Here is a 26,506-nt window from a genome sequence, read left to right as displayed (position 1 = left end):
CTCCAAAGTGCTTACAAGCCCTCCCTCTCAGCTTGGTGTCATTTGCATATTTTATAAGTATGTTCTCTGCTCCATTATCCAAGTCATTAATGAATATATTGAATAGTACCAGACTCAGGACTGACCCCTGCAGGACCCTGCTAGATACACCCTCCCAGTTTGATAGTAAACCATTAATAACTACTCTTTGAGTATGGTCTTTCAACCAGTTCTGCAAACAACTTACAGTATTGCATCAAGCCCATATTTTCCTAGTTGAGTTATGAGAATGTTATGTGGGACTGTGTCAAAAGACTTTCTTAAAATCAAGATATCATCTCTACTGCTTTTTTCCCCTTCGCCACCCCCTCGCCTCCCCTCCTTGATAACCCTTCAAAAAAGTCAGGTTGGTTTGGCGTGGTTTGTTTTAGACAACTCCATCCTGGTTATTCTATGTAAGCACCTGGAGGATAATAGGATTATACACTGATTGTTTAATAATTGGTTCCACTGTCTTTCCAGGTATCAAGGTTAGGCTGACTCATCTATAATTCTTCATATCCTCTTTGTTCCTCTTTGTAAAGATAGGTATTATGTTTGCCCTTCTCTAGTCTTCTGGAACCTCACCAGGAGTTCTGAAAGATAATTGTTAACAATTCTGAGATTGCTTCAGCTAGTTCCTGTGGTACCCTAGCATGAATTTCATCAGGCCTTGCCAGCTTAAATACATCTAATTTACTTAAATATTCTTTAACCTATTCTTTGCCTTTTTTGGCTTGCATTCCTTCACCCTGGTTGTTAATATTACTTGTGTTGAGTATCTGGTCACAATTAACCTTTTTAGTGAAGACTGAAGCAAAATAGGCATTAAACATCTCAGTCTTTTTGATGTAATCAGTTATTGGCTCTTTCCCTACCTGCTCTAGGCTTCATCATTTTCTTGCTCTTAATGTATTTAAAGAACATCATCTTACTGCCTTTTATGTCCCTTGTTAGATCATTTTGTGCCTTAGCCTTTCTGATTTTGTTCCTACATGCTTGTACTATCCTTTTGGACTTCTCCTTAGCAAATTGTCCATGTTTCCACCTTTTTGTAGGATTCCTTTTTGATTTTCAGGTCATTAAAGAACTCCTGATGGAGCCTTACTAGTCTCTTATCATTATTCCTATATTTCCTTGGATTCGGAATAGTTGGCAGTTGGACCTTTACTATTGTCTCGTTGAGAAAATGCCATCTCTCCTGAACTCCATTTCTTAGATTTTCTTCCCATGGGACCTTACCTATCAATTCAGTTCTCTGAGTTTGTTAGTCTGCTTTTTTGAAGGCCATTGTCCTTATTCCGGTGCTCACTCCTTCTATTCCTTAGAATCATGGAATGCCTTCTACCTTTAGGTTCACAATCAGTATTAAGTCTAAAATTGTGCTCCCCCTAATTACATCCTCCACTTTCTGGATTAAAAAGCTGTCCCCAATACATTGCAAAAATTTATTGGAAATTTTGTGTTTTGCCATATTACTTTTCCAATAGATGTCTTGGTAGTTAAAGTCACTCATTATTATCAGGTCTTGTGTTTTGGATATGTCTTATTTGTTCTAGAAGTGCCTCCTCCTCCTCTTCCTTATTTGGTGGTCAGTGATAGACCCCATTACCATAATGTCACCTCTGTTTATTACCCCTTTTATCGTTGCCCGGAGACTCTCAACTAGTCTGCCTCCCACCTCCTTCTGGACCTCAGAACACGAGTATATATTCTTGCTCTATAATGCAGCACCACTTCCCTTTCTACCCTGCCTGTCTCTTCTGAACATGTGGTACCCCTCTATATCGACATTCCAGTCATGAGACCTATCCCTACTATATGTGAAGCAAAGGAGTGACATGCTTTCTTTAATTTGCAAATATCAGATCTTTTCCTAAAATTAATCCCTATGGCAACTACTCTTGCTGAATGGCAGCATTTTAGAGGGAGCATAATAGGAACACAATGCAGCACTATCTGTACCTTTCTGCTTCACATACCTGGTACGTTGCAGCCTGCAGAATTACTTAAAAGGAATGTAGCATGTCCTCATAGGATTAAAACTGGTGCATACTCTGAGGCAATACACTTCTGTTTATTCTGAAAGAAGCTTTGAAGTTGATTTTAGAGTGCTGCTGATGTTGGGATTATATATGCTCCTTAACAGAACTTGATGTGAAAAACAGAGCATGAATAAAATTGCCTCACCCACCCTATTTCTTTTTTAATCCTGGGATGTTTTTTCCTTTACAAATCATTGGAACATTATTACCTTTAGCAACATATAAATATTTATATTCTTAATGTGACGTGTAAACACCTTTTTATAAAGATGAATGGGATTGTGGGGGGATTGGGAATTTGTAACAATTTCTCTTGACATTTGTCTCCATGTTCTTGGCACCAGGTACTCTGCAGAACCATTCTGCAGGCAAATTACAATTATCTACAAACATTATGTAATGGCTTTTGCTTTTTTCAAACCATATGCAGATTATAATAATGTATAGATTTTTGTCATCACGTCATGCTTGGTTTCTTTTTCTTGAGAAGCCACAGCATGGCAAGTCATTTCAGATCACACGGGTAGTCAGTATGGTCCCCCAAAAATTGCACATTTAAGCCAGAATTTTAGCTGAAAAAACTTGTTGCATATTTTTTACTTTAAAGTTGCAATGGTGTCATTATATAGAAGATTATCACATTTCTGGGGCAGGGGAAGAGGGTGGGCTGGCGGAAGAGGACAACAAAGCTTACTTTGGTTAAAAAAAAAAAATTCAAGGTGGTGACTAGCTATCCAAATTAGAGATCCATCCATCAACAGCCATGCTGATTAAGCAAGAAGGGGATAGAAAATGAAGTTAGGACATATGGAGGTGGTGGGAGTGAATTTTGTCCAGCAATTAAAAATGTACTAAATTAACTCTTATATATTTGATGTCTCTCTAGGTTAGGGTGTAATGGACATTTCCAGATATTCTGGAACATGGACTTAATCCTCCAGTTTCCCTTCACTCGCCAAAGAAAAGCAGTTTGAACTCAATGATGCAGCCTTTCTATACAATTAATTGCATGTGTTTTTTATGGAGACGCGCAATGAACAGCAAATGCAGGTTTCCCATCTTCTGTCTTATAGGCCATCTGCTAGCTTTGACACAATTTGTAATAGGTGTTCTGTAGAGAAAACAGTAGGACTACATTTGGACAGCTAAGACAAGAGTTGGGATACTGGCATTTATTCAAGAGTGCTGAATCAATTGAAGTAAAAGTCCCTTCTTTATGGTTGCATATACTTTCAGTAATACATGTTTCCCGTGATACTGCACATGATCTATTGATCTAGTAGGTGCATAGTTGCAACAAGTGATGGAGAATCAAGATTCTTGGGGATATTCTCAACTATCCCAATTTCTTGCTGGGTGGCTTTGGGTGAGTCACTACAATGATCTGTGCTTCAGTTTATTAAAAGGTAAAATAATGCTTCCCGACATTGACATTGCAAATTTACTATGAAAACGTCAGATTAAAGGTCCTCTTTCTTTCTCTCTATCTCTAGTGTAAGATGAGCATTCCTATAAGTACAAATTTTTAGTAAAATATTATGACCAGTTTATTCAGACATCTGTTTGTATGCAGCACAGTCTTGTTCTGCTTGAGATTCATATTTAACTATTATGTGGTAAGTTTTAATACAATGGAAGATTTGTCTTTATTAAACCATTCGGGTTTAGAAGCAATGAAACTGAATCAAGGCTATCATATTCCATTTGGATTTGTGAGGCTCCAGGAAGGATGAGGTGCCCCATTTTTTTTCATGGTTTTTATAACTTCCCCTACATTGTCATAAGGGATTTGGTATTCTTCAGGGAAATTAACTACACAGATTGCCAGGTCATATGGAGAAGACATTTGCAGACTGATGCTTAAACTTTCCATAACCCCTTCTTTGTACAAATTTGCTCAAGACTGCTGGGAGCTGTTTCTGGAAAGACATTGCTTCTAGGCTAGGAGATGGAGTTAAAACACCATTCATACAGAATGGTACTAGCAAAATATGCTACTCTGAAGGTGAAGTTTAGTGTGGTGTTCTTTTCAATGAAGATGGTGGTGATGGCGACTATTCACATCCAATCTCCAAGTCTGGAACAATGTGGTCAAGCAAATGTATCAATCCCAGATGTCAGTTCAAGGCATATTATATAATGCTACTTCTCTGTTGGTTGCTATAAGTATGGAATTAATTCTCACTGAAAACTAAAATCAATTTTCTATAATCTACCCCCATTCTCCCTAAGTGATGCAATTCCCTGTCATTCCTAGCATTATCAAAGAAATTACAAACCTCCGCACAGAACAGTTTCTTGAACTGAAATTAAGTAGCTATATATTTCTACACTGATCTTCTCAAAGAGGATGCTTTGATTCCTAACTCACTTGATTAAAATGTAATGCTTTTTAATGCAGAAACTTGAGATTTCCAGAAGGCTACCTAAGCAGTCACTTTGCTTGTAGAAAATGACACTTAGCAAGCTGGTTTAACTGAACACAAAGTAGTACATTTAAAAAAAAAATTGTACGGTGCACAGTAAAGGAAAGGATGGGATGCATGCCAAGTGGAAGAGAGAACAAATGGTACTGGAAATGGGGGGAGGGGGGGAATACAAATCTATCTGAAATTTTCATATTTTAGAAGAACATCTCCTTCAAAGCTCCCATTCATCAAGAAATGTCTCATCTTTCCTAAGAAGTAGCAAGAAAGTAGGTTTTGTTAATCATTAAAAACAAAAAGCCATGTGCACCCTTGTCAGCTGGTATCAAAGAAGATATTTTAATGTAGGACATTTTCAGTATTTGTGACTGTTACATGGCAGCTCCATGCATTCTAAAAGAGCTTCTGAAGCATTAGAAACTTCCACTTCTTCGTGGCTCTGAAAATATCTCTAGCTGCTGGAAACACCAGGGAGCAATAACATGTCTATCTAAATGCAGTTTTGTTTCAGTTCTGTGGAAGTCTGAATGATTTTACTGGCTGCCCCCTGTGGAAAACTGGTGTGTACCAGACCGAGGCATTCCTAGTTACACACGTAATTAGGAAAGCCGAAGTCACAGGTGCTTTGAGTTAGTGTGTTTACAGGTAAATCAACTGGCTTCTTATTTCTGTAATCAGAGTTGAGGGGAAACAGCAGTAGATTATTAAAACAGTTAATCCCCACTAAATGACATCCAGTGAAAGGAACATTGTACTGTGTACATTTTTGGTCACTTCTCCCTGTGGGCTTGTAATACATAATTTTTGGAAGTTGAGTCCAGCCTTGGTAGTTTGTGCAGGGAAGCATGTGAAGTTCTACCTTACATTTACCCAGTTCATTCGCATTAAAAGTTATACCAACACATGACACATTCATACCTCATATGGGGCACAGCTCATACTTTTTACAACAAGAAATCAGACTTAAGAATCCTCTTCAAAATATGTGTCTCTAATGCGCATGTAACTTCCACTGAAGAGTGCAGGCCTGGCAGTTGGATTCCATAAGCATTGTGAGCTTATTTCTCTTTATTTTTCAGTTAAGCTTGTCAGTCTGTTCACTATATGTTTTAGTCATATTTCTCAGCATTAAGTACCTACATTAGATAGCCGCTTCTGATATGTGTTCAGTATTGTCTTCATTCTCCTAATCTTAATTTACAGTACAGATCCAAAAGCATTTTGGGAGAAACTGGTACTTGTCTCACACTTCACCTATCATCATTTTATTCTGTTCCATTCAGGTTTTTAGATCACTGTCAGCTACCATAGTTTCTGGGTGCCTTTTAGCAATATGTTAAGCAACATGACTAACATCTGTCGTGTGGTTTGTTCTCTCGCTCATCCTATTCCCCAGGTGAGAACTGCGTATGCAGGGTAGTGCTTTGGTAGGGGTTTTGTTGCTCATTTAGTTTTGTTTTCAGTGTACATCCTATTCTGATTTGTCTAGAGAAGACAAGTCAAAGAAGTGTACCTTGCACTTCAAGCGAAAGGTTTGTGATGACTCTGTCCTGGTGGGAGTTAATTTCACAGTCTCAGCACAGAAGAGCTTTATCCTTATGAAAGAAAGTTTCATTGTGCCAAAGAAGTGGAGAGTCAACCTCTGTCTTAATCTCTGAGTTTTAAGCACCCAGGCTATTGGACAGAGATCTTGAACTTAACTTGATGATAACCATCCTTTTTTTTTTTCTTCCCTGGAACACTAGCCTGTTCACCCATCCAACCTGGAATGTTGTGTTTTTTTTTTTTTAATTTATTCTCCTTAACTATTAATTAAATACCTAAAGGATTTTAGGAGCACTAGTCTCATAGAAAGTCAATAGGACTTGTGCTCTAAATCCCCTAGGCACTTTTGAAAATCTCTCCCATAGACTTAATAAGGTAAAAAACATCAGTTCTTAAAAGCAGTAGCATCTTTCTTTCAGCCAATGTGGTTTTTGTTATTTCTAGAAATATGTGAAGCTTTCTATTTTGAAAAAGAACAGGAGCTCTATTTTTTAAAAATATATTTGAAAAAAAGGATTAAAACTAGCAAAACTTTAATGTTTTGGCATAGAATTATACAGATCTTCACCCTGAACGTTGTTGGGAGAACTCAGAGGCACTCATGTTATAAATCTTCCTTTTAAAAAAAAAAGGACCTCATCATTGCTATACTCAGTACATTTGTATTTTTAATTAGTAGACTGAATAAGCGGTTTAGTGTTCTCTTTGTTAGCCTCCACAGCTATTAATTTTTCTTGAATTTCATTAGTACTTTTTTCTGCCTATTGTATTATTTTCTCCAGATCAGACATTTTTACCAATAGTAAGTCTAATTTATTCTTAAAGGAATCAAATCAGACTTCTAAATCTGACCTTGCTAGAAGAATATTCTCAAGTGTAACCTTAGTATTAACTGCTGGAATGAAAGACTTTGTATCGATTATGGCCAATTTTTGACAATGTCATGCACTGTAGCAGTTTTCTCCCTCTCTCCTCTTCCTTGTAACTTTAGTCCCATTTGAAGTCTTCAAATGGGACTAAAGTTACAAGGAGGAAGAGGAGAGTGGTGTAAAAATCAGGTTTCTAAATCAAATGTTGCTAGAAACTTCTCTGAGGATGCCCCAATACTGCTTTGTTGCTTGCATTTGGGAGGCCGAAATGATTCTGCAGAGGGACAGAATTTATTTCCGTGAGGCACAGGATATAAAGCAATAATACTGTAGAAGCCTAGAAATGTCGACAAAAACAGCAAGGTGGGCCATCCTTACACGGTATACCAAAAAGTTATCAAAATATTAATGTTGTTTTGGGGTTTGGGCTGGCAGGAGTATAGGTGCATTCCTGAAGAAATAGGTGTCTTGCAATGTATGAGCCAACTAGTAATGAATCAAAATAATCATAGTTCTGATGCAGAAAGGGGTACTATGAAATTTAGAATGATTCCCTTGCAGTGGAAGTTCCCCTCTAGAGTTTAAAGAGTATTGTGTCCTCAGGGAGCAGCACCAGCTCCTATAGAGAGAGAGAGAGAGCACTCCCTGAAATCTCCTTTTTGGGTGGCCCTCAGTGAGTAGCAACAAGTCCTTCAAGGGGAAAGGTAGGCTATAACTCCTCCACTCCCTGATAATGCCTCTAGGTGGGGAACCTTATGATGGAGACTCTCAGATAGCAGCAGCCTGTCAATTAAATTTTTGACAGTTCTTAGGGCTGGTCTTCACTATGGGGAGATGGACGCTGCTGCAATTGATGCAGCAGGAGTCGACTTAGTGGGTCTAGTGAAGAACCCCTAAGTCAACCACAGAGCACTCTCTGGTCGACCTCGGTACTCCAGCTCCCCGAGAAGATTAAGGTAAGTGGATGGGAGAGCGTCTCCTGTTGATGCAGCAAAGTGAAGACACCGGGGTAAGTTGACTTAAGCTACATCAACTCCAGCTACATTATCCACGTAGCTGGAGTAGCGTAACTTAGGTCGACTTACCCTGGTAGTGAAGACAAGCCCTTAGTATGTAAAGGAATATATTCAACTCCTATTTGTTAGGAACAGACAGAAGGAGCAGGAAGAGGTGTCTGAGTTCCATCTCAAGGCTGCTGAAACCATTGGCTTGGAACTTTTCTCTTGTTAAGTTTCTCCCTTGGTTACATCTGGAGCACAGTATTGTGGACTCTGAGCATTCAAAAATCAGAACACTGGCTTAAAAACAAGAGATTTTCTTTAAAAAAAAAAATAGTACTGGGCTCTTTTTATTTGCTTTTTGGTTTTAAATGAAATCTGGGACTCTCACTTAATCCCGTGACTCCAGGAGCTGAAGCTTTAATAACAACACAAAATATCATGAGATTGCTAGCTGCTGCTATCTGAATCAATGACCCGCAGGCATGAGCTGTCATAATCTATATCTTCAGATGACTACAATCGCAGATATTTAACTTAGGACAGAAATAGCAAAGTGCTTTAGGCATTCCAAATTGCACTTCTGTACATATTTCAAGTTTAGTATGGTTAAAGATGACTTGTATCACTATATAAACAAAAATCAATTGTTGGCCCAACCAAATGAAGCAACAGCTGAAAGAGGCCTTAAAGACTGCAATTGTCCACTGGGTTTACCTCTGTCATCCCATACAATTTTTTTAAATAGGATATTATAATACAGGAAGCTGCCATGTTTTCAACATCTGGTGCTTCCACTTTGGGAAGGTGCTTTTTCCATTTTTGAGCCAGATTCTCCAATGGTGTAAGTTGGCTAGAATGAATGCAAGTCAATGGAGCTTATTGATAGCCTCTCAGAATCTGGCTCCACCTTGCTAAGTTTTTTAAAAACAAAGCTGTCTTTGTGCAAAGGAAGTTGTTAATTCAGTAGGATTTTCTTACATGTGCTCTTGTATGAGGGAACATATTTTACTTTAAAGGTGGTTTGTCAGGTGCTGATTGGTTTTTGGAGTTGAGGGAAAGGAAACTGCTTCTATTTTTGTTAATGGAGGAAGAAAGCAAGTCTCTTGAGAAAATCCTCAAGTTATAATGGGGCTCTTGCCTGAGTGGCTGTGATGGTGGGTATATCAAATCAACTTGGAAGTCTAGGAGATGTGTTTTTGAGCACTCTCATTCGGGAGGTCCTCAGTCTTCCCTAAATACACAACCCCATTAATCAATCTCTGACTGAATCATGGACTCAAATCAGAAAGGAATTTGTGGGGAAAATTAGCACTTGTAAGACTGGTTTCCATATTAACTGAGTTTTTAAGACCAGCTGAATGTGGTGTAAAACTACTGGTGTGGGGAAAACTTGGAAGAACCAAAGGAGCAGAAAAACAAATTGCTGTCAGCTTTGCTGAATAACTTTCATTTTTTGAGGTCTTTATGGGAGTAAGTTTACTTATCTGAGGGGCCTGAGCCAAAACCCATAAAAGTCAATGAAAAGGCTCCCATTGATTTCAGTGTGCTTTGGATCACAGCCTAAGTTATTACTATATTAGTGCTTGATATTTTTTTTTTTTTTAAAAAAACAGGGCCTTAACCTCACTTCACTTTTCTTTGTGCAACCACAGTTGTTTGCAGTGCACCTTATATCATTTGGAGATCCTGCCTGATTTCTTGGTGCAATCAGGTGCTTAGACATTCAGATAACATTTACACCAATAGGTAATCGCAAATACAGAAAGGGAGGCTATGTTCACAAAACCCAAAAAACATAGGCGATGTCTACACTTACAACGCAACAGCAACAGGGAGGGTTCTCCCATCACGGTAGTCAATCCACCTCCCTGAGAGGCGATAGCTAGGTCGAAGGAAGAATTCTTTTGTCGACATAGCACTGTCTACACTGGGGGTTAGGTAGGCATAGCTACACATCTCAAGGGTGTGGGTTTTTCGCAATACTGAGAGACGTAGCTGTGCCGATACAAGTTTTTGGTGTAGACCAGCCCTTAGGCATGTACTGTGTTAATGAATTGCAAACCAATTAATGTCCAAATCAACACGCATGCCATCAGTGTTTGGACTTCAAATTTATCATAAACATACAATGAAAACAAAATCAAAATCAGCAACAACATTTTAACCATGACACTGCGTGGAAAAATAATCTGCTGTTTAAAGGTCACTTTGCTTTTGCTGTTAGAGGATCTTCCTAAAGAAGGCCAAATTGTGGCATTAAGGTCAAATGATCACTCCTAACTTTTTTCTCTTATTTACTCTAAGTATAAAATGTGCTTCGTCATAGTATTGAGATGCATGTAATATAGTAGTTAAGAGTCAGTATAAGAATATAAGCAGGCACAGACTATGCTCATGCTGTCCTGGGATATGGCTGAATTCCCTACTTCTCCTCCTGTCATTGTCTGCCACAGAAAGTGAAGACTACAGAATATGCTTATCTTCTCTGATGGGAATTTCCACAGCATGGGACTCAGCAGTGAAAGTGCCTTTGTCTCCAGTTCCTGAGTTATCCTAGATCACTGTAGACGTGAGAACCCAGTGGTCTGGGGAGAGTAGTGGATGGAGAATTGTTAGTTTGGTCCAAGATGATAAGTTTTAACTATCAGGATGGGGACCTTGAATGAGTTGGACGCGATCTGAAGTCAATCGTAGAATCCAGGTCATTGTTGTGGTGCTCTTGGGATGAGAACACTCTGCTGTACTTTTAAGGTGGGGAGGGCGGGGGGGGAGGGTTGGAAGGGCACGCTAGAGTGGCTTTAAGCCTCCTTTGTACTTTCTCAATGTTGGGTTGTTGCAGAGCCTAGAGATACTCTTTGGCATAATTGGGACAGCACTGAGGGGCTATTTAACTTACAGCAGCCTGTCCTGGCTACACTATGGATGGCACCATCCACAGTGCTGTATACTGCGGTCCAGACTGTGACGTGGCCCTCTCACCTCTTGATCCATGCCCTTGACACTCCCCCTATGCCAGTGCTTGTCCCAGGAAAATTTTCCCCCAGCTGGAACCAGGGCTTTTTGTGTCCCTTTATGCCACTCTGGCCCCTTCACCCACTGTAAAGGGGCCAGAGCAGGCCGCCTCCTTAGGCCTCATCTTTGCTTTGACAAAATATGTGTTCTGAGTTTGATCTGGGGTAAAAGCCTAGTGAGGACGAGGCAATTTGTCATTTTCTTGCAAGTTAGCAGGTCAAGTTTTAAGGCCATGGGGGAGCCCGGGGTTTAACTCAACCAACTCACTTATGTGAAAACAACAAATTGGCTTTCTACACTAGGATTTTGCCTCAAGTTAGGAATAGACCTTTTTTCATAGTGAAGACAAGGCCTAAGAGTCTAATCCTCATCAGTAGATGGGCTACTTGTTGTACCGTGTCCTTTTTAATTGTCTTCAAATACACAGACTTTGATACTACAGATCCTTAACACCACCTTAAAGTCTGCTGTTGAAAGGGTGTGTATTCTAAGCTTCTAAAGAATCGGTAATCTATGGATTTGTGCCTCCAACAATTTTTTTGACATACATATTAACGCTATAGAACATGGGGGCTTACTTTTTACGCTTAGTCTGTCACTGCACATACACTACAATCGTAAATCAGTCACTATGACAGCTGATCACAACTATTCTTATAATTAAAGGTTTGTGTAATTCCAATAGTGGCTGTAAATACAATGAGGTGAATTGGGGATTTGGTTTTAACGTAAGTCTGAATTTCCTTGTTTGTGGATTTGTCATGAAATCCACAAGAACGGTCTTAGGCACATGAAATATTGACACTTCACTGTCACTAGCAAACAGAAGGCAAGCTCACTAGTTATAATGAGGGATAGCTCTTGAGAGTATTAAAATTCTCTCTCTTTTTTTTTAATAGACAAGACATTATTGTGCACATATATTATCTAGTTTTCACTAAAAAGTCTCAGGGATTTTTACTACACAAACTTAGTATCATATGCTAATACCAAGCATAGCTCTGTTTCAGTACGTGGCAGTCAATCCACGTGCTGTAGAGTTGTAAACTCCAATAGAGATAAAGTTTATAGGATTTCAAAGGTGTTAGCATTTCTGATTTCAAGGAGGGACAAAATATGGATGTAGCTTTGGCTCTGTTGATGTGTTCTACCATGTCTTTGTGTTACAGAAATAGTTAGTGTTTCCTGCTGTTTGTGGTTCTATTCGTTTACAAATGACTTTCATTAGCAAGTACAGCATTATTTTAAAGGTTTCTTACTAAAATATTTTTTCATTTTTCAAAAATAAATACTAGGGTTTTAAAAACAAGTAACCCTGCACAAATCTTTATTTGAGATGCTTGTGCTTTCAAACAGTTTGCGGAAATCAGAAATGAAGCATTTTCTTCCAGTAGCTGAATTAGTGGGCACTTACAATGCATGTGAATTCCAATTAACTGCAATTGTCAAAGGGTAATATATATATTTTTTTTAAATAGCAGAACTGTACATACCTTAAGACATGGAAACAGCTTTAAACTTCTTTAAAAAGGCAATATAAAATATTACATACATGCTGGTATGAAACCACTAGAGCAGTCATTTTTGTGCTGATATTTTTATGGAGAGCTACAATTAAAACATGAACATATGGATACTTACCCACTATCCAAGAAGAAAATATTAATATATTTAAAAAGTCAGTAATGGAATAGTCTTTAAAGTCATGCTGAGTTTAAGGTAGAGAATTCTACCTCTACTCCTATTCAGTGACAATTTTAGGTGTTTAGAAAAGATGCTGTAAAGGGGACTTTTATGTTGACTATTTGCAGAAATTTTAAGAAAATAGCTTTAAAAAAGTATATAACAGGTCTTAGCAGGAACATTTAGTTTCTAAATATGCAGTAGTCCAAAAACAAAAAACCCTCAGTAAGAGAGATTTTACACAGCGGAGAAGAGAAAAGATAGGTGGGCTTAGTTTTTAAATAAGTTTTTAATTTAAAAGGGGTCTTGAGGGCAAGGTTTTGTAGGATTTGGGACCAATCTATGACTTTTTGCATATGACAAAGTAATTTCAAGTATGATTATGTATGATAAAACTGCTCATGCAACTCCTGCTTTAGTATGAATGGAAAACCCTTTGCACCTGGGTCTTACATATACCATCACTTCAGTGTGTTCCTGTTTGGGTAAGAAATACTCTTTTTGTCTCTGAACAGTGATTCCCTGGAGGCTTCACAGCCTGTTGCTTATGCCGCTGCCTCCGTGAGGAGCATGCCTGTAAGTCCAGACAAAACTGACACCAGACCAGCTGCAGCCAATATCACATCTGCTACAGCCTTTAAACCAACCGGACCTCAGAGTGCTGTCAAATACTCAGGTTGGCAACCTTCAAACCAACCAGGTAACTTTTAAAGAAGCCTTTCTTAGTCACTTAGAGAACTTTAGACACCTTATTAAAATAGTCAAGTTTATTTGACTATAATAATTAAAACAATATTTAAATTCAGATTGGATTGCTCATCCAACTTTGTCAATTAATAATATTCATTGCTGTTACTTTTTAGGTCAGTTCAATTAAATGTACTTGTGGGCCTGACCCTGTATCTTTTTTGTGAATGTCCCATTTATGTAATTGATTTTCTTCTTGTGAGTAAAAGGTCCTTAGTTTATTTATTAAAGTCAGATAAATGATATTTAAAATACCAGTATTATAGATGGACATTTCCCAGATGTGTGTAAGGTATATGAAGGTATATTTTGTCTGTGAAGAAGAAACATACATATAGCACATTGCCACTATGCCCTTCTCCCAGCTGGATTTTATATATTTTGAAAATCATTCATTGGCATTATGCGGAGCTGGTTAAGTGTTTGGTATTTCTGGTTTGCTACCTTTTGGTACCAAAAGAGAATAAGCAATTTATTTTAGTTTTTGTAGTGCAGATTTTAAAGGCTGGTTCCTGTAAGAACAATCTGAAAGTTTATTAACTTTGAGCACGGTTTAGTAAATTTTATCCATGTGCACCAATGCTGAGAGAGCTTTCTTATGGAGAATACACTCATGATCGCTTTTTAAAAACCAAAAGAGCAAGACAGTGGTGTGATCCAGGAGAAAACGTATTTATTTGCAATAAGTATTTGTTCTAAGAAATATACCACACGAAAATTCATCTTCATTTTGTGGTAATGATATGTGTAGTATATTGAGATAGTATAACCCTTTTTAATTACACTGCTTCCCAAACTGAGGTTATCTTTGGTCCCAGGCTGTACTTGAACATTCATTTGTAAATAACCAGGGAAGTTTTTATTGATGATCAAATTATAACCATCAGTTTCCTTGTGAAAATGAAATGGGTTTTCTCTCTTGCGCTTCTGATGGAACATGAGCCATTAAGTATCTTTTTTTTTTTTTATCCTACTATTAAGGGAGTTTCCTTTTTTGAAAAAAATCCATACAGGCTAGAAGATAAATCTCAATGAGCCCAATGTAAAAATGGAGAGAGAACATATGGTGTTAATGCTGGATGTTTTGTAATGGGGTCTTTGGAACATATGGTCATATTATTGTCTGTCTAATAAAGATGCCAATATATTCTGGTTTGAACAGGCAGTACTACCAAAGATCCTCATGATGGCAGTATACTGTCACTTCTATACTCATTTGTAGGACTGTCACAGAGTAAGGATCTTCTTAAGGCAGCAGAATATTACTGACACAGTTAGGGTTTATTTCAATTTAAGTCAGTCTATATTTTTACTGAATTTTTTTTTAATTAGCTGTCTTAAAAATATCCTCTTAAAAGTTATGCCTTCAGTTCATCGTGCAGTTGTAGCAAGCATTGGTGTGACTATGGTACCTGTGTGTATTAAATAGGGACATGTCACATTAAATATTTGTCTAAATTATGAATTCTTTCCCAGTGTACTAGTGCTTGTTTCCACAAGATGATTGGTTTATTTTACTTGCAGAGATCCATTTCAATACTTGGCGTTGCAGCAGTATGACAGTCAATTTCAATATGTTGATGGGGATTTCATTGCAAAATCCCACTACTGCAGCGTTAATGTAAATGTAATGCTTGGGATGGATTTTTGGGGGGGGGGGGCGGGTGATGGGTGCCATATAAGCATGGAGAAAGAAAGATGTATAAGGATGAATTAAATCAGCTTTCTTACTAATCTTTGTAAATATATGAATATACTGTATCCCTTGAAAAATTAGTATTGTATGTTGGTGATGCAAAGCAGAAACACAGCCTGATTTGTTTTTTGAAATCCATTGCATATTATCTTGTTCGCTGCTCATGAGTTCAGGGCTTCTCATGGGTTTTTTTGCTTTTTCGTATTCAAGCATTTTCTAAGAATTTCAGGTCTTCGAGGCATCTATATAGTGGAGGGAGGGCTGCATGTGTAAGTGTTCCAGTTTTACATCATTAAGCCTTGACAATGTTCCTGTTAACATTTGACAATTCTAAGAGCCATACAAACTGATTCTGCCAGATCAAAAGTCTCTATTAGTGTGAATCCGAGCTAGGCTGTTAAAATGTATTCTATTTGAATGAAAGCAACTTCATTCTGTGTGCTAGCAGGCACAAGAGAGTGGCTGGTGCAGTAAAGCGTTAGGTTGAATAATCAACACCTAACCCCATGGACAATAAAGTGAAAAAACAAAAGAGAAAGCTTCCTTCATCCTAGTTCAAGGTGATCTGCTAATTGTAGAGAAGTTCTATGCAGACAGTGACCCTAATCGCCTTTAGCCTATTGTTCTGCTGTAGAGTTTGGGGGTAGATTGTTTTAGGAGAACCAGGCTTAGATTGCCTTAAATGTAGCCAGCTTCCTTGGGAGCGACATCTCAGGTCACTATCTTTTCCAATAAAAATATAACAAAGGCTGGGGTAAAAGTAGCATAAGAGGTGAGGCTTTCTGGCTTTCCTTATGTCATGTTGTTTTACTTATCCTGCTGTCCTTTAGAGTGCCTGTGTCTAAATGCAGTTTGGTTGTTAAAACAGTGGGGGGGGGGAGTAGAATTTCTGCCATTTCTAAATGTTTTTTATTTTATTTATTTTTTTAAACCATCTGAGTTTGTCTGGCGGGGCAGTATAGGTAGGTATACTTGTCACTGTGTTGAGAAATAATGAAGAGGCTGCATTTCATGATTTGATTGAAATGTTAACAGCCGCCAAGGTATCTCAAGCTTGACCAGAGATTATATTACAGGTTTCGTTTGAGATCTGCCCTTTAAACCTGACGTAAGCTCACCTGTGGTTTTAGATAGCATGTGTTACCCAGAAGTCTTTGAAGAAGGTAGTAATGCAAAACCAGCAGATGAAAGAGATCTAGGCATGGTTACAACAGCATTACAGCAGAGATTGGATCTTCTTCTTTTTCTCAGGCATATATTTTACAAAATGGAAACCTTCAAGGTCTCCCTGAGCCTAAACTTACTCACTGAAGTTAAGACCAGCAACTTTTCTCTGACAAGCACAACTCCTCAGGAGTTCAGCGTTTTGGATAAAAGTAAACATGCATTTAAGAAACAGAACAAAACTTCAACCATTTCAAGGCATATTTTATATTCAGTCACTAATTCTATTTCCTGGTTGCATTCTGTGCATTTCTTGCACACCTGAAGCTTTCTGTGTCCTTGGTAAGTGAAATTCCTGACACTTCACAGTCTAAAAACAATTCAGGCTGGATTTATAAAGGTATTTAGGAGCCTAAAAGTGCAGATCTAGACTAAGTGGAATTTTCAAAGGTGCCTATTTGTCACATAATGAAAGTAATTCAATGTCTTTCTAAGAAGAAAGCTGGTTCTCGTTTTTACTAACATGAAATGCATGCGTACAGCAGTGTTTTAAAATATATTTCATACTTTTAAGCAGCAAATTTGCCCTTCATAAAAGTGGAAGTCAGTCTTAGGAAATAATTAAAAGGTAGAAGAAGTCTGTCCATATTCATTTGCTATTAATAGCAGGTTTGTAACATTTGAAGATTGTTTCAAGCACCAGCTGTAGTATTAGTGGTATTTGGGGCAGTTTTAAAATTGTCTGTTGAACATCACCTCATGCTGTATCCGTAACAAAGCTGAACCCAGTGGTAGGATTCAGTTTGGTGTCCAAAGAAGCTGCAGACATGTGATTGGGCGCATGTCCTATATACATAGCATGAGCATTATGGGTAGTTTTTATTTCTATAACTTCAGACTACACTAATCAATCACTAGTCAGGGTAATGTCTTCTAGTATGCCTACAATAAGCAGCAAATAGAGTAGCCCTCCAGATTAAGATTCCCCTCCCTCCCCATCACCCCAAAAAACCCATCTTAGGTCTAACTCAGGAGGGTCATCTTCAGTCCGCGCCAGCAGGCGGTAGTGCAAGAAATACGCAGGCTGATCTATTTAGCAAAATAGAAAATAGTTTCTATGTGAGCAGCGCAGTGTCATCTGTCTCCCTTTGTTTCTGCTATTCTGGACTACCTACTAACAACTACTACTTTTGGAACTGTCTATCAGCGCCATAGGGAGAACACTTAGCTACAATATCTGCACATCTCATCATGAACTGCAGGATGAGCATATGTTCCCCACCCTACAGTTGCTAGATTCCTCAAAGGTCTCATTTCATTTGTTTCCCCCAATCTAGGAAGCCCCCTCCTTCTTGGGACTTCAGTATACGGTTATCTGGCTTAATGGGTCATCCTTTTGAACTCTTAACAACCTGTTCCTTTTATTGTTTATCTATGAAGACTGCCTTTTACTGGCAATTGATATTGACTCAAAGAATAGGGGCCATTCAGCTCTTCATGACGGATACCCCTTATACAGTGTTCCATAAGGACAGGCTCACTCAAAGGCCTCGTCCTAATTGTTTCAGAATTCCACATAAACCAATTTATTATCTCCCAGTATTTTTCTTCAAGCCTCATTCAACCTCAGAGGAAGCCAAACTTCACAAATATGTTACAATATGCAGTCTCTTTTTACATTGATAGGACAAATCCATTCAGAAACCTTGACATTAGTAGCCTTTGCAGAGAGGGTTAAGAATCAGGCTATATTCTCAGAGGTTACGTAAGTGGGCCTCTAACATGTATAAAGACATGTTATGAGTTAGCCAGGTTAGAACCACCTAGCCACCTCTGGAGCTCAGGCAGTCTCTCCTTCCTGTTGGAAGAATATCCCAATTTCTGAAATCTATAGGGCAGCTACATGGAGCTCGGTCCAGACATACACAAGCGTCTACTCATTGGTGAAAGATTCCAGATCAGATGCTTGTTTGGTAGGGCTGTACTGGAGTTTCTGTCCTAGTGCTCATCTCCACGCAAATGGACAACTGTTTGTTCATCACCAAAAATGGAAGCTGTGTAAACAATCACTTGAAGAAAGAACAGTTATTTACCCTACAGGAACTGTAGTTTTTCCGCACTGGAACTCCCTACACCCCTTCTATGTAGTCCTGTTCATCTAGGATTCTGTATTGGCAAAGGAAGTGAGGGACAGTTGGTCCTGCTCTGTCCTTTATGCCCTCAGGGGCACATAGACATGCAGGGTGAGAATCCATTCTTCTTCGATTGCTGGTCTCTATATGTATTCTGCACGTGGGTACGCATGTGCCTGAGTCCAGAGATCTGGACAGTGTTTGTTGGCCCGCACTTGTGCAGTAGGTCACCTTATGCTCCCGAATGAGCGTATAAAACACAGTATAAGTCAATACCCCCTCAGTTCCTTCTTACCTCATATGAGGCAGTCTCTCCTTTTTCCCCATCAGAGGACTTTAGGCAATACCAGGACTTACTACGAAGAGTGGCTAATGATTGCCAAATCTCCCTGGAGAAAGTCCAAGATCCAAATTATTGTGAGATAGACATTCTGGAGCCACAGAGCCCAAGTGACTCTTCCAGTTAATGAGGTTGTATTGGCACTGCCAGCGGCCTGCACCCCTAAACCTAAGAGGGCCAAGAGGAGCTATTTCATCACGGTAAAGGGAGCCGAATTTCTGTTCTCCCACCTGTTCCTGGCTCCCTGGTGCTACAGGCTGCTACGGCACGAAATAGGTCACAATACCTAAGGACCTCCTGACCAGATAAGAGCTCCATGAGTCTGGTAGTAAGGTCTTCTCTGCAGTTTTGAAATTCCCCGTCACCAATTACCAGACTTTACTAGCCAAGTACAACTTGAACTGTTCTAGGCTTGCACCCTTTAAGGACAAACTTCCCCTGATGACAGAGCCAAATTTCTCTCCCTTCTAGAGGAGGGCAAATTGGTGGCAAAAACAGCCCTTCAGGCTGCAGTTATGCAGTGGATACAGCATCCAGAAGCTTGGAGGAGGGATTCATGGTTGCAATCCTGGGGCTTCCCCAGGGAAGTGCAGAATATGATCAAAGACCTTCCTGTTGAGTCAAACATTTTTAATGAAAAAAAAGATGCTCTTTTAATTTGTTAAAGGACTCAAGGTCTACCCCTCCACTCTCTGGGAATCTACACATCAGCCCCAAGGAGGAGAGGCACCAAAGGCAGACCTATACACCAAGACCACTGCTGCCTACTCCTTATGCTCTCTACTACCAGCATCCTGACAAGCCTCCCCGCAAGCGACAGAAGACTGAGCCCTGCTTTTCAGCCAATTCTGTCACCACAACCCATTCCCAGCCCACTGCTAGGAGCCACTTTTGACATCTTAGTCAAGACCCACTTACCATTTCTGATGCTACTTGACCCTTCTGTCATCTTTGTGGGCCATCTTACTCTCTTCTCCCACAACTGGGAGTTAATCGCAACAGTCAGTTGGGTATGGGAGATGATCCTCCAGGGATACTTCAAAGAGCACCCTCTCCTTCCTTCCTCACAAAACCGCTTCCCGGTGCCCCTTCAGGGACTTCTCTCACAAGGTGATTCTTCAGCAGGAAGTGGAATCCTTATTCTGAGAGACAACAGAACATGTCCCACCTCAGTATCAAGAAAGAGGGCTCTATTCTCCATATTTCCTAGTCCCCCAAAAAGACTGAGGGCGGCGATCCATTCTGGATCTTTGGCAACTCAATATCTTCATTCAGAAGTCGTGATTCAGGATGGTTACGCTGGCATCCATCATCTCCTCCCTTCAGGAAGGGATGTGGTTCAGGACTCGCAACGTGAAAGACGCATATTTTCATTTAGACATTCACCCCTCCCACAGAAGGTTCCTACAGTTTATGGTGGACTGGGAGCACCTCCAAGTTCTCCCCTTTGGACTAGTGACAGCCCCCAGAGTGTTTACAAAGTTTTCTCCATGGTGGCAGCAGCCCAGATTGAGATATCAGGGCCACACAGTCTCTCCGTATTGGACGACGCTCCTTGTAGGACACTCCCAACAGGCGGTCAAGTCAGCTGTTCGGTTCCTCATTCAGAATCTCTCAGCTCTGGAAGCTTGCATTAATGGAGAGAAATCTTTTTTTATCCCCCAGAAGGGTAATAAACTTTATCGGGGCCACATTGGTCTCTGTTTCTACAAGAGCCATCCTCTCTGCAAAAAGGTTTCAAACAATGTGCAGCGTGATTTCTTTGATTTTCCGCATACCGAAACTACATTGTGAATGTGCCTATTACTGCTAGGTTATATGGCAGCATGTACTCATGTGACACCATTTGCCAGGTTTTGTCTACGTTGCCTGCCAGTGTGGCTCAATTCAGTCTACTCTACCAACAAGGACCACCTCAACTCCAAGGTGACCGTTCCTACCAGGGTCATCACCTCCTTCGTTTGGTGGTCAAACCCAGACAAGGTACGAGTGGGAGTCCCCTTCTCTACTCCAACTCTGTGTCACCATTGTAACAGATGCTTCCATTCTCTGGTGGGGCACCCATCTGAACAGTCTCACTGTGCAGGGCAATGTGGACTCCATGGGAGGCCAGACTACATACCAACATACTACAGCTGCGGGCAGTCTGCTTTGCATTCAAGGTCTTCCTCCCACTCATTCGCTTCCTCCATATCCAGCTAATGTGAGATAATACCACCACCCTGGTCTACATGAACAGAGAGAAGTAAGGTCTCTACTGCTTTGTCTGGAGGCAGTCAGACTTTGGAACTGGTGCATCAGGCACAAGGTCACTCTCCAGGTGCCATACTTCCTGGGTATTCACAGCTTCTTAGCCGATAACCTCAGCAGGCACTTCTTGGCAGACCACAAATAGGAAATCCACAACTCCATTCTGACAGACATTTTCACATGGTGGGGCACACCTCTGTGGGACCTCTTTGCATCAAAAATGAACAAAAACCTCCCCCATATTGTTCCAGGGAAGCCACAGGCTGCAACTCCCAAGGCAACACTCTATTATCATGGACAAAGTGTTTCAGATATGCCTTTCCTCCCATCCCCTGCTTCCACAGGTCCTGAGAAAGAATAGTCATGACGTCCCTCTTGTAGCACCATACTGCCCAAGACCATTTTGGTTCCCAAAGCTTCTGTCAATGTCAGCCCACCCTCCAAATCAAGCTCCATCCCTGTCCAGAACTTCTGATGCAGGACAGGGGCAGAGTCAAACACCCAGGCCTGGGCTTGCTTCACCTTTACCGCATGGTGTTTGGATGGGTGTCGGAAGCAGAGCACTCTTGTTCGACTCCCATCCTGGCTACACTTACCCAGAATAGAAAAGATTTGACTAGGACATGCTATGTAGCTAAATAGAGGCATTTCTTTGCCTGGTTACAGCACAGTTATTCTTACCCAGTCTCTTCAAGCATCCCGATTTGTTTTAGTTTACCTCTTGTCTCCAAGGAAATCTGGTCTCTCGATCAGCTCATTACAAGTCAACCTCGCAGCCAGTCATTAGTGCCTTCCTCCCTCCAGTAGACAGGTGCTTTGTCTTTACTACCCATCTACGACACAATTCATGAAGCGCCTCATCAAGGCCTTTCTGCAAGTCATTAAACCAACACCACTGTGGGATTTTAACCTCATGCTGTTGAAACTTATTAGACCTTCATTTGAACCCTTAGCAACATGTTCTATGTCCCACCTATCCATAAAGGTGGCATTTCTAGTGGCCATCACTTCCGCCAGGAGGTTCATCAAAGTGGGAGCCCTCGTGGCAGATCCTCCCTTTATGGTATGTCAGAAGGACAAGGTAGCTCTTCGCCTTCACCCTAAACTTCTCTCCAGGGTCATCTCCAAATTTCACCTTAACCGGTGCATTCACTTATCTGTCATTTTTCCAAAACTACACACTACTTCTGAAGAGAAGAGACTTCACTCCCTCAGTGTCTGGCATGCACTTGCTTTTTACCTGCAAAGTCCCGAACCCATCAAAGTCTCCAAGAACCTTCATCGTGATAGCAGAGAGATCCCATGGTCAGGCTATAATCTCTCAAAAGATTTCCAAGTGGTTTTCTAGCTATATTATCTAGTGCTACCGACTAGCTCACATCATGCCTCCCAACGGTATAACGGCGCACTCCACAAGAGCACAGGCCACCATGGTAGCATCCCTGCAAGCAGGGCCGGCTCTGGCTTTTTTGCCGCCCCAGGGTGCCACTACAGGACCTTGGTTGCAACAATGATCTATATGGTCCCAGTTTGTCAATAACGTCACAGCAGCACATACGCAAAGCAGCCACCTGAGTTCCATATGCATGTTTGCTACACGATATGCACTAGTCCAGGCCTTTGTTGCAGATGCAGCAGTGGGATCTGCGGTACTGCATGCATCTTTGCTGCCAGCTTCCTTGCATCCACCTCAAGTCTGAGCCCTGCTTGCCAATCACCCATATGTGAAATACAGATAGGGAGCAGCACTCAAGAAGCAGAGGTTACTTATTGGAACTAGAAGTTCTTCGAGATGTGCCAACCCACTCTGTTTTCCACTACTTGCCCTCCGTCCCCTCTGCTTCAGATTTGGTTGGATTCTCGGGAAGAAGAGGAACTGAGGGGGCATCGACCCATGCTGCCTCTTATACCCTCACTCAGGAGCAGAGATCAACTGTGCAATTGTGGGCCAATGGACACTGCTTGTTAAAATCTCTGGACTGAGGTGCATGGTGCTCATGCAAACCTGCATCTAGAATATAGATAGGAACCAAACACCTTGAACTTCCAGTTACAGTAAGTAACCTCCATGTCTCATGTATGGGGTACATGTACACCGGGAGTGGAAAATATGATTACTACTATGTTAAACATGGTTTGATATCAAGTCTAGCTGATGAACTTGTCATTTTCTCCTCAATGGTCAAGGGAAGAAATTCTTGCCAAGATTTGAATCTTCTTGCAAACAAATTACTCTTGACAGAATTATGACTACATTGCAGTGTCATTTTACTATTCAGTAGCTACATAGTATGTAGCGCCATTCATTTCCAAAGAGCCCCAAACACTTCACCACATTACCACTTTATGCACTCAGCACATACACAGGAATTGCTTTTGTTCACTGCTGACATGCGGTATGTTTCTTAGGTGAAATGTAGCAGCTGTTGGACAGCACACAGTAACGGTCCTCAGCAACTTGAGAGGAAGTGAAGAATATTTACTGTATCGAATTGACATTGCTGGGGCATTTTAAGATGGAATTATTCAATAACCTCAGTTACCCAAATTGGAATTTGGCCAGGGCACAATCCCGTTTTGTAGACCATCTAGTGGGATCTTTAATAGTCAGAAATGGCTAGGACTTCAGTTTTGTATACTTTTTTTTAATGAAAGATCACCCTGCTACCTGCACTGAAGTTGGGGAGTGGAGGCATCACGCAGTGCTGACTTAGGAGGAAAAGTGCCATCAAGAGGATTTCCAGTACTGTTTCTTGAGGTTCCTGCTTAGTTTTGGGGGTCTGAAGTGAAGTGGTACAGGTGCAGCTCCTAAAAATCAATTTTCCATCTGGGAAAGTGTATTGCATTTTAGTCAGCAGCTCTTTTGCCTTCTAGACTTTGTAGCTGAGTAATAGGATCAGATATGGAGGGTTTGTGATATAAGGTTCAGAAGACAAACTAATTTCTAAGTGAGTAATACTAAGTGAACTGCTACCAGAGTATATTAACTTTGTTTTTCCCATTTGTACTATATCTTCTTCCCATCTTATTTCTCAGCCCGATCCCACTAAGATACACCATCCCTTTCCAGCAGAAGCAAGATTGGAATGTCAGCATATTCTTCAATAGCTACAACTGTCAGTTGCCTAATCCTGAGCCAGCAACATGTGTTAAGCACATGCTCTGTTTGATGGAGAGAGCATTTTGGAAGTTGGCTTTAAACATAGACGAATTGTTCCCCAGAGGTCTTTGTCTGAAAAATTCTGTTATTTCCCTGCAGTTGTCCTCATATGTTTGCTAGGCATAAATTTACCATTTATTCTCTGTAGCGTCATCTTTCTGTAATTCTCCAAACTGATAGCTGTTCTTTCTTCTTACTTGTTCCCTTGGAACCCTTAGGCAGAACCTCCAATGTGTGAGAAAATTTAAACCTGGCACTAGCCATGATGTGACAGCCTATCCTACATATAATGACAATGTAACCAAGACAAAAGCTCACTGTCCCCACCTGCTGGCAGTTATATCATGCCTACTACAGCCTTCTTACTGAGGAACCTGGTTGAAATTCTGACTATATTAAAGCCAGTGGGAGTTTTGCCATTAGCTCAGACAGCACAGGGTTGGGTTCAGAGATCCTGAGTTTGTTTACTGCTACCAACAGCCCATCAATAGCTATTACATTACAACAAAATGCTTATCCTTTCAGAAAGGTTTTTCTCTAGAGGTCAATACAGAGAGTGACTGACAAATTCTCTCTCTCTCTCGCCTTCTTTTCTGTTTTTTTATTTTCTTATTTTGCTTTTCCCCCCTTTCAGACCTGATAGTGAACTGGATGGCCCATAGTTCTTAGAAATGCTTTAAGCTGGGAGACTCAGCCTAGCCTCACTATTAACATCACCTTTGTTTTCAAGGCTCTGTACTCCTGAGAGTGACAAATTAGTTCAGCTCATCTCTATTCACTTCCTTTACAGAATGTGGAAACTAAAGTATGGTTAAAGGCACAGTTAATTAAGAGAGTGTGACTATCTGTGTGCAGTGAGAACTGTGGTCTGAATTGTGGGGGGGAGGGAGGAAGGTGAACAACCTTATATGTTGGTACACTGACATCTGGTAAAAATGAGACTTTGAATCCAATAAGGTCCTGCCCTTTTCACTGAAATGAAAGTTAATCAAAGTTAGCCATTGCATAATGTACGCCGTTTTTAGTGAAAACATAAAACCCTTGTCTCACCAGTTGTCTATAAAGAGTAATATCACTGATGGATGAAAACACCAGAACTTCCAATGTGGGTTATAGATTTGTGTTTTAGTAATTTTTCAGTTAATCTAAATTATTATGCTGTCATATGACAGCAAGCCACAAGAATTTTATTCTTTTAAAAGTTAACTCCTATGAACTCAGACTTAGCCAAGCAAAACCCATTGTGAAACCACAGTAAAGTAATTTGTAAATGTCAGCCATTCAAGTTAAACTATTTACTTGCAGTGTGAAATTGTAACTCTTGAGAACATGGTAAGAAGCAGAATGTATTTAGAAATCTGAATATTTGTGGTTAAAAAGGGAATGGGTCACAGGAACGATGCACAGTTATGCCCAAAACTTGTTGGAGATGCATGGTATAATGGACTTTACTATAGGACCTCCTGAACTGAACCCATCTCTGTCAAAAGTCATACAAGATCAGTAGCAAAGTAATTATGACTTGGTATTGCAAAACCTGCACACCATTTCACTTAACTTTCCTGCAGTTACAGTGCTGCATCTATCTGGCTATTTGAACAGACAAACACATTGTTTGCCCTTGCAGTGTTGTAATTGCACACACAAGTTGGGAACATAATTTTTCCATGTGTGAGTTTTGAAGATGAAGACTCTGCATTCCTCTGCTTTTATACAACTTGAATAATAGCACAGAGATGTTAAGGATTAATTAGTTAATGGGCCCAATTCTGCTTTGCCTGACACCCTGTGTAGTTGTTTACACTAGATCAAAACAGTAACATGTAGGACTCACATGTTGTGGTGATGTAAATGTAAATGACTGTACAAGTGTTTGTATAGAATGCTTTGAAAATGTAAAGCATGATCCGTTTACTCAATATTAGCCTTATAATTGCTCAGTTTTAAACATCAGTAATGTAAAGGATATACAGGGTGTATTTCAGTTGCTTAAGTATAGGATGTTAATTTTTCATAAGGTTATATTCACTCTTCTTATTTAATTCTTAAGGTAAAAATTATCTGAACTGAAAGCAGTGAAGACAACAACAAAAAATACCCTCTGCAGAAAAGTATGTTGTGGGTTTCAATATGTGGAACTCCAGCCAAACAGGACTGCACTCTGTTGTGCAGGGGTGTATGTCACTCTCCAGGCTCTCTTGCATTCCAGGACCCTTTTCAGTAAACGACGCCAGTTGTGCCAAATTTGTGATGGTATAAGATGTAACAAATCACAAGGAGACAAGCTGAACCAAGCCAAAACCACCATACTCATTTTAATTAAGATGCTTTACAGCCAATTTAATCTGAGTTCTTCTAGCTGAAAGGCTAGTTGCTAACACAGGAAACTAACCCCCCCGAAGTTGCAGAGATTCCTGA

General features: G+C 40.2%; 1 protein-coding gene across 2 annotated transcripts in view; it reads left to right on the top strand.

The window, feature by feature from the left end:
* Positions 1 to 26,506, top strand: part of PDLIM5 (PDZ and LIM domain 5) — a 180,204-nt gene that overhangs the window by 127,885 nt on the left and 25,813 nt on the right. For both annotated transcript variants that reach the window (XM_026660499.2, XM_026660498.2), the window contains one exon: positions 13,115 to 13,299. In XM_026660499.2, coding sequence (XP_026516284.1) covers positions 13,115 to 13,299 — 185 coding nt within the window. The remainder of the gene's footprint in view (positions 1 to 13,114; positions 13,300 to 26,506) is intronic.

This window comes from Terrapene carolina, unplaced genomic scaffold (genome assembly GCF_002925995.2).
Source record: "Terrapene carolina triunguis isolate 2854851 unplaced genomic scaffold, T_m_triunguis-2.0 Scaffold789, whole genome shotgun sequence".
Taxonomy (NCBI): domain Eukaryota; kingdom Metazoa; phylum Chordata; order Testudines; family Emydidae; genus Terrapene; species Terrapene triunguis.
Note: the sequence above shows the minus strand (reverse complement) of the source record. Positions and strands in the feature narration are given on the sequence as shown.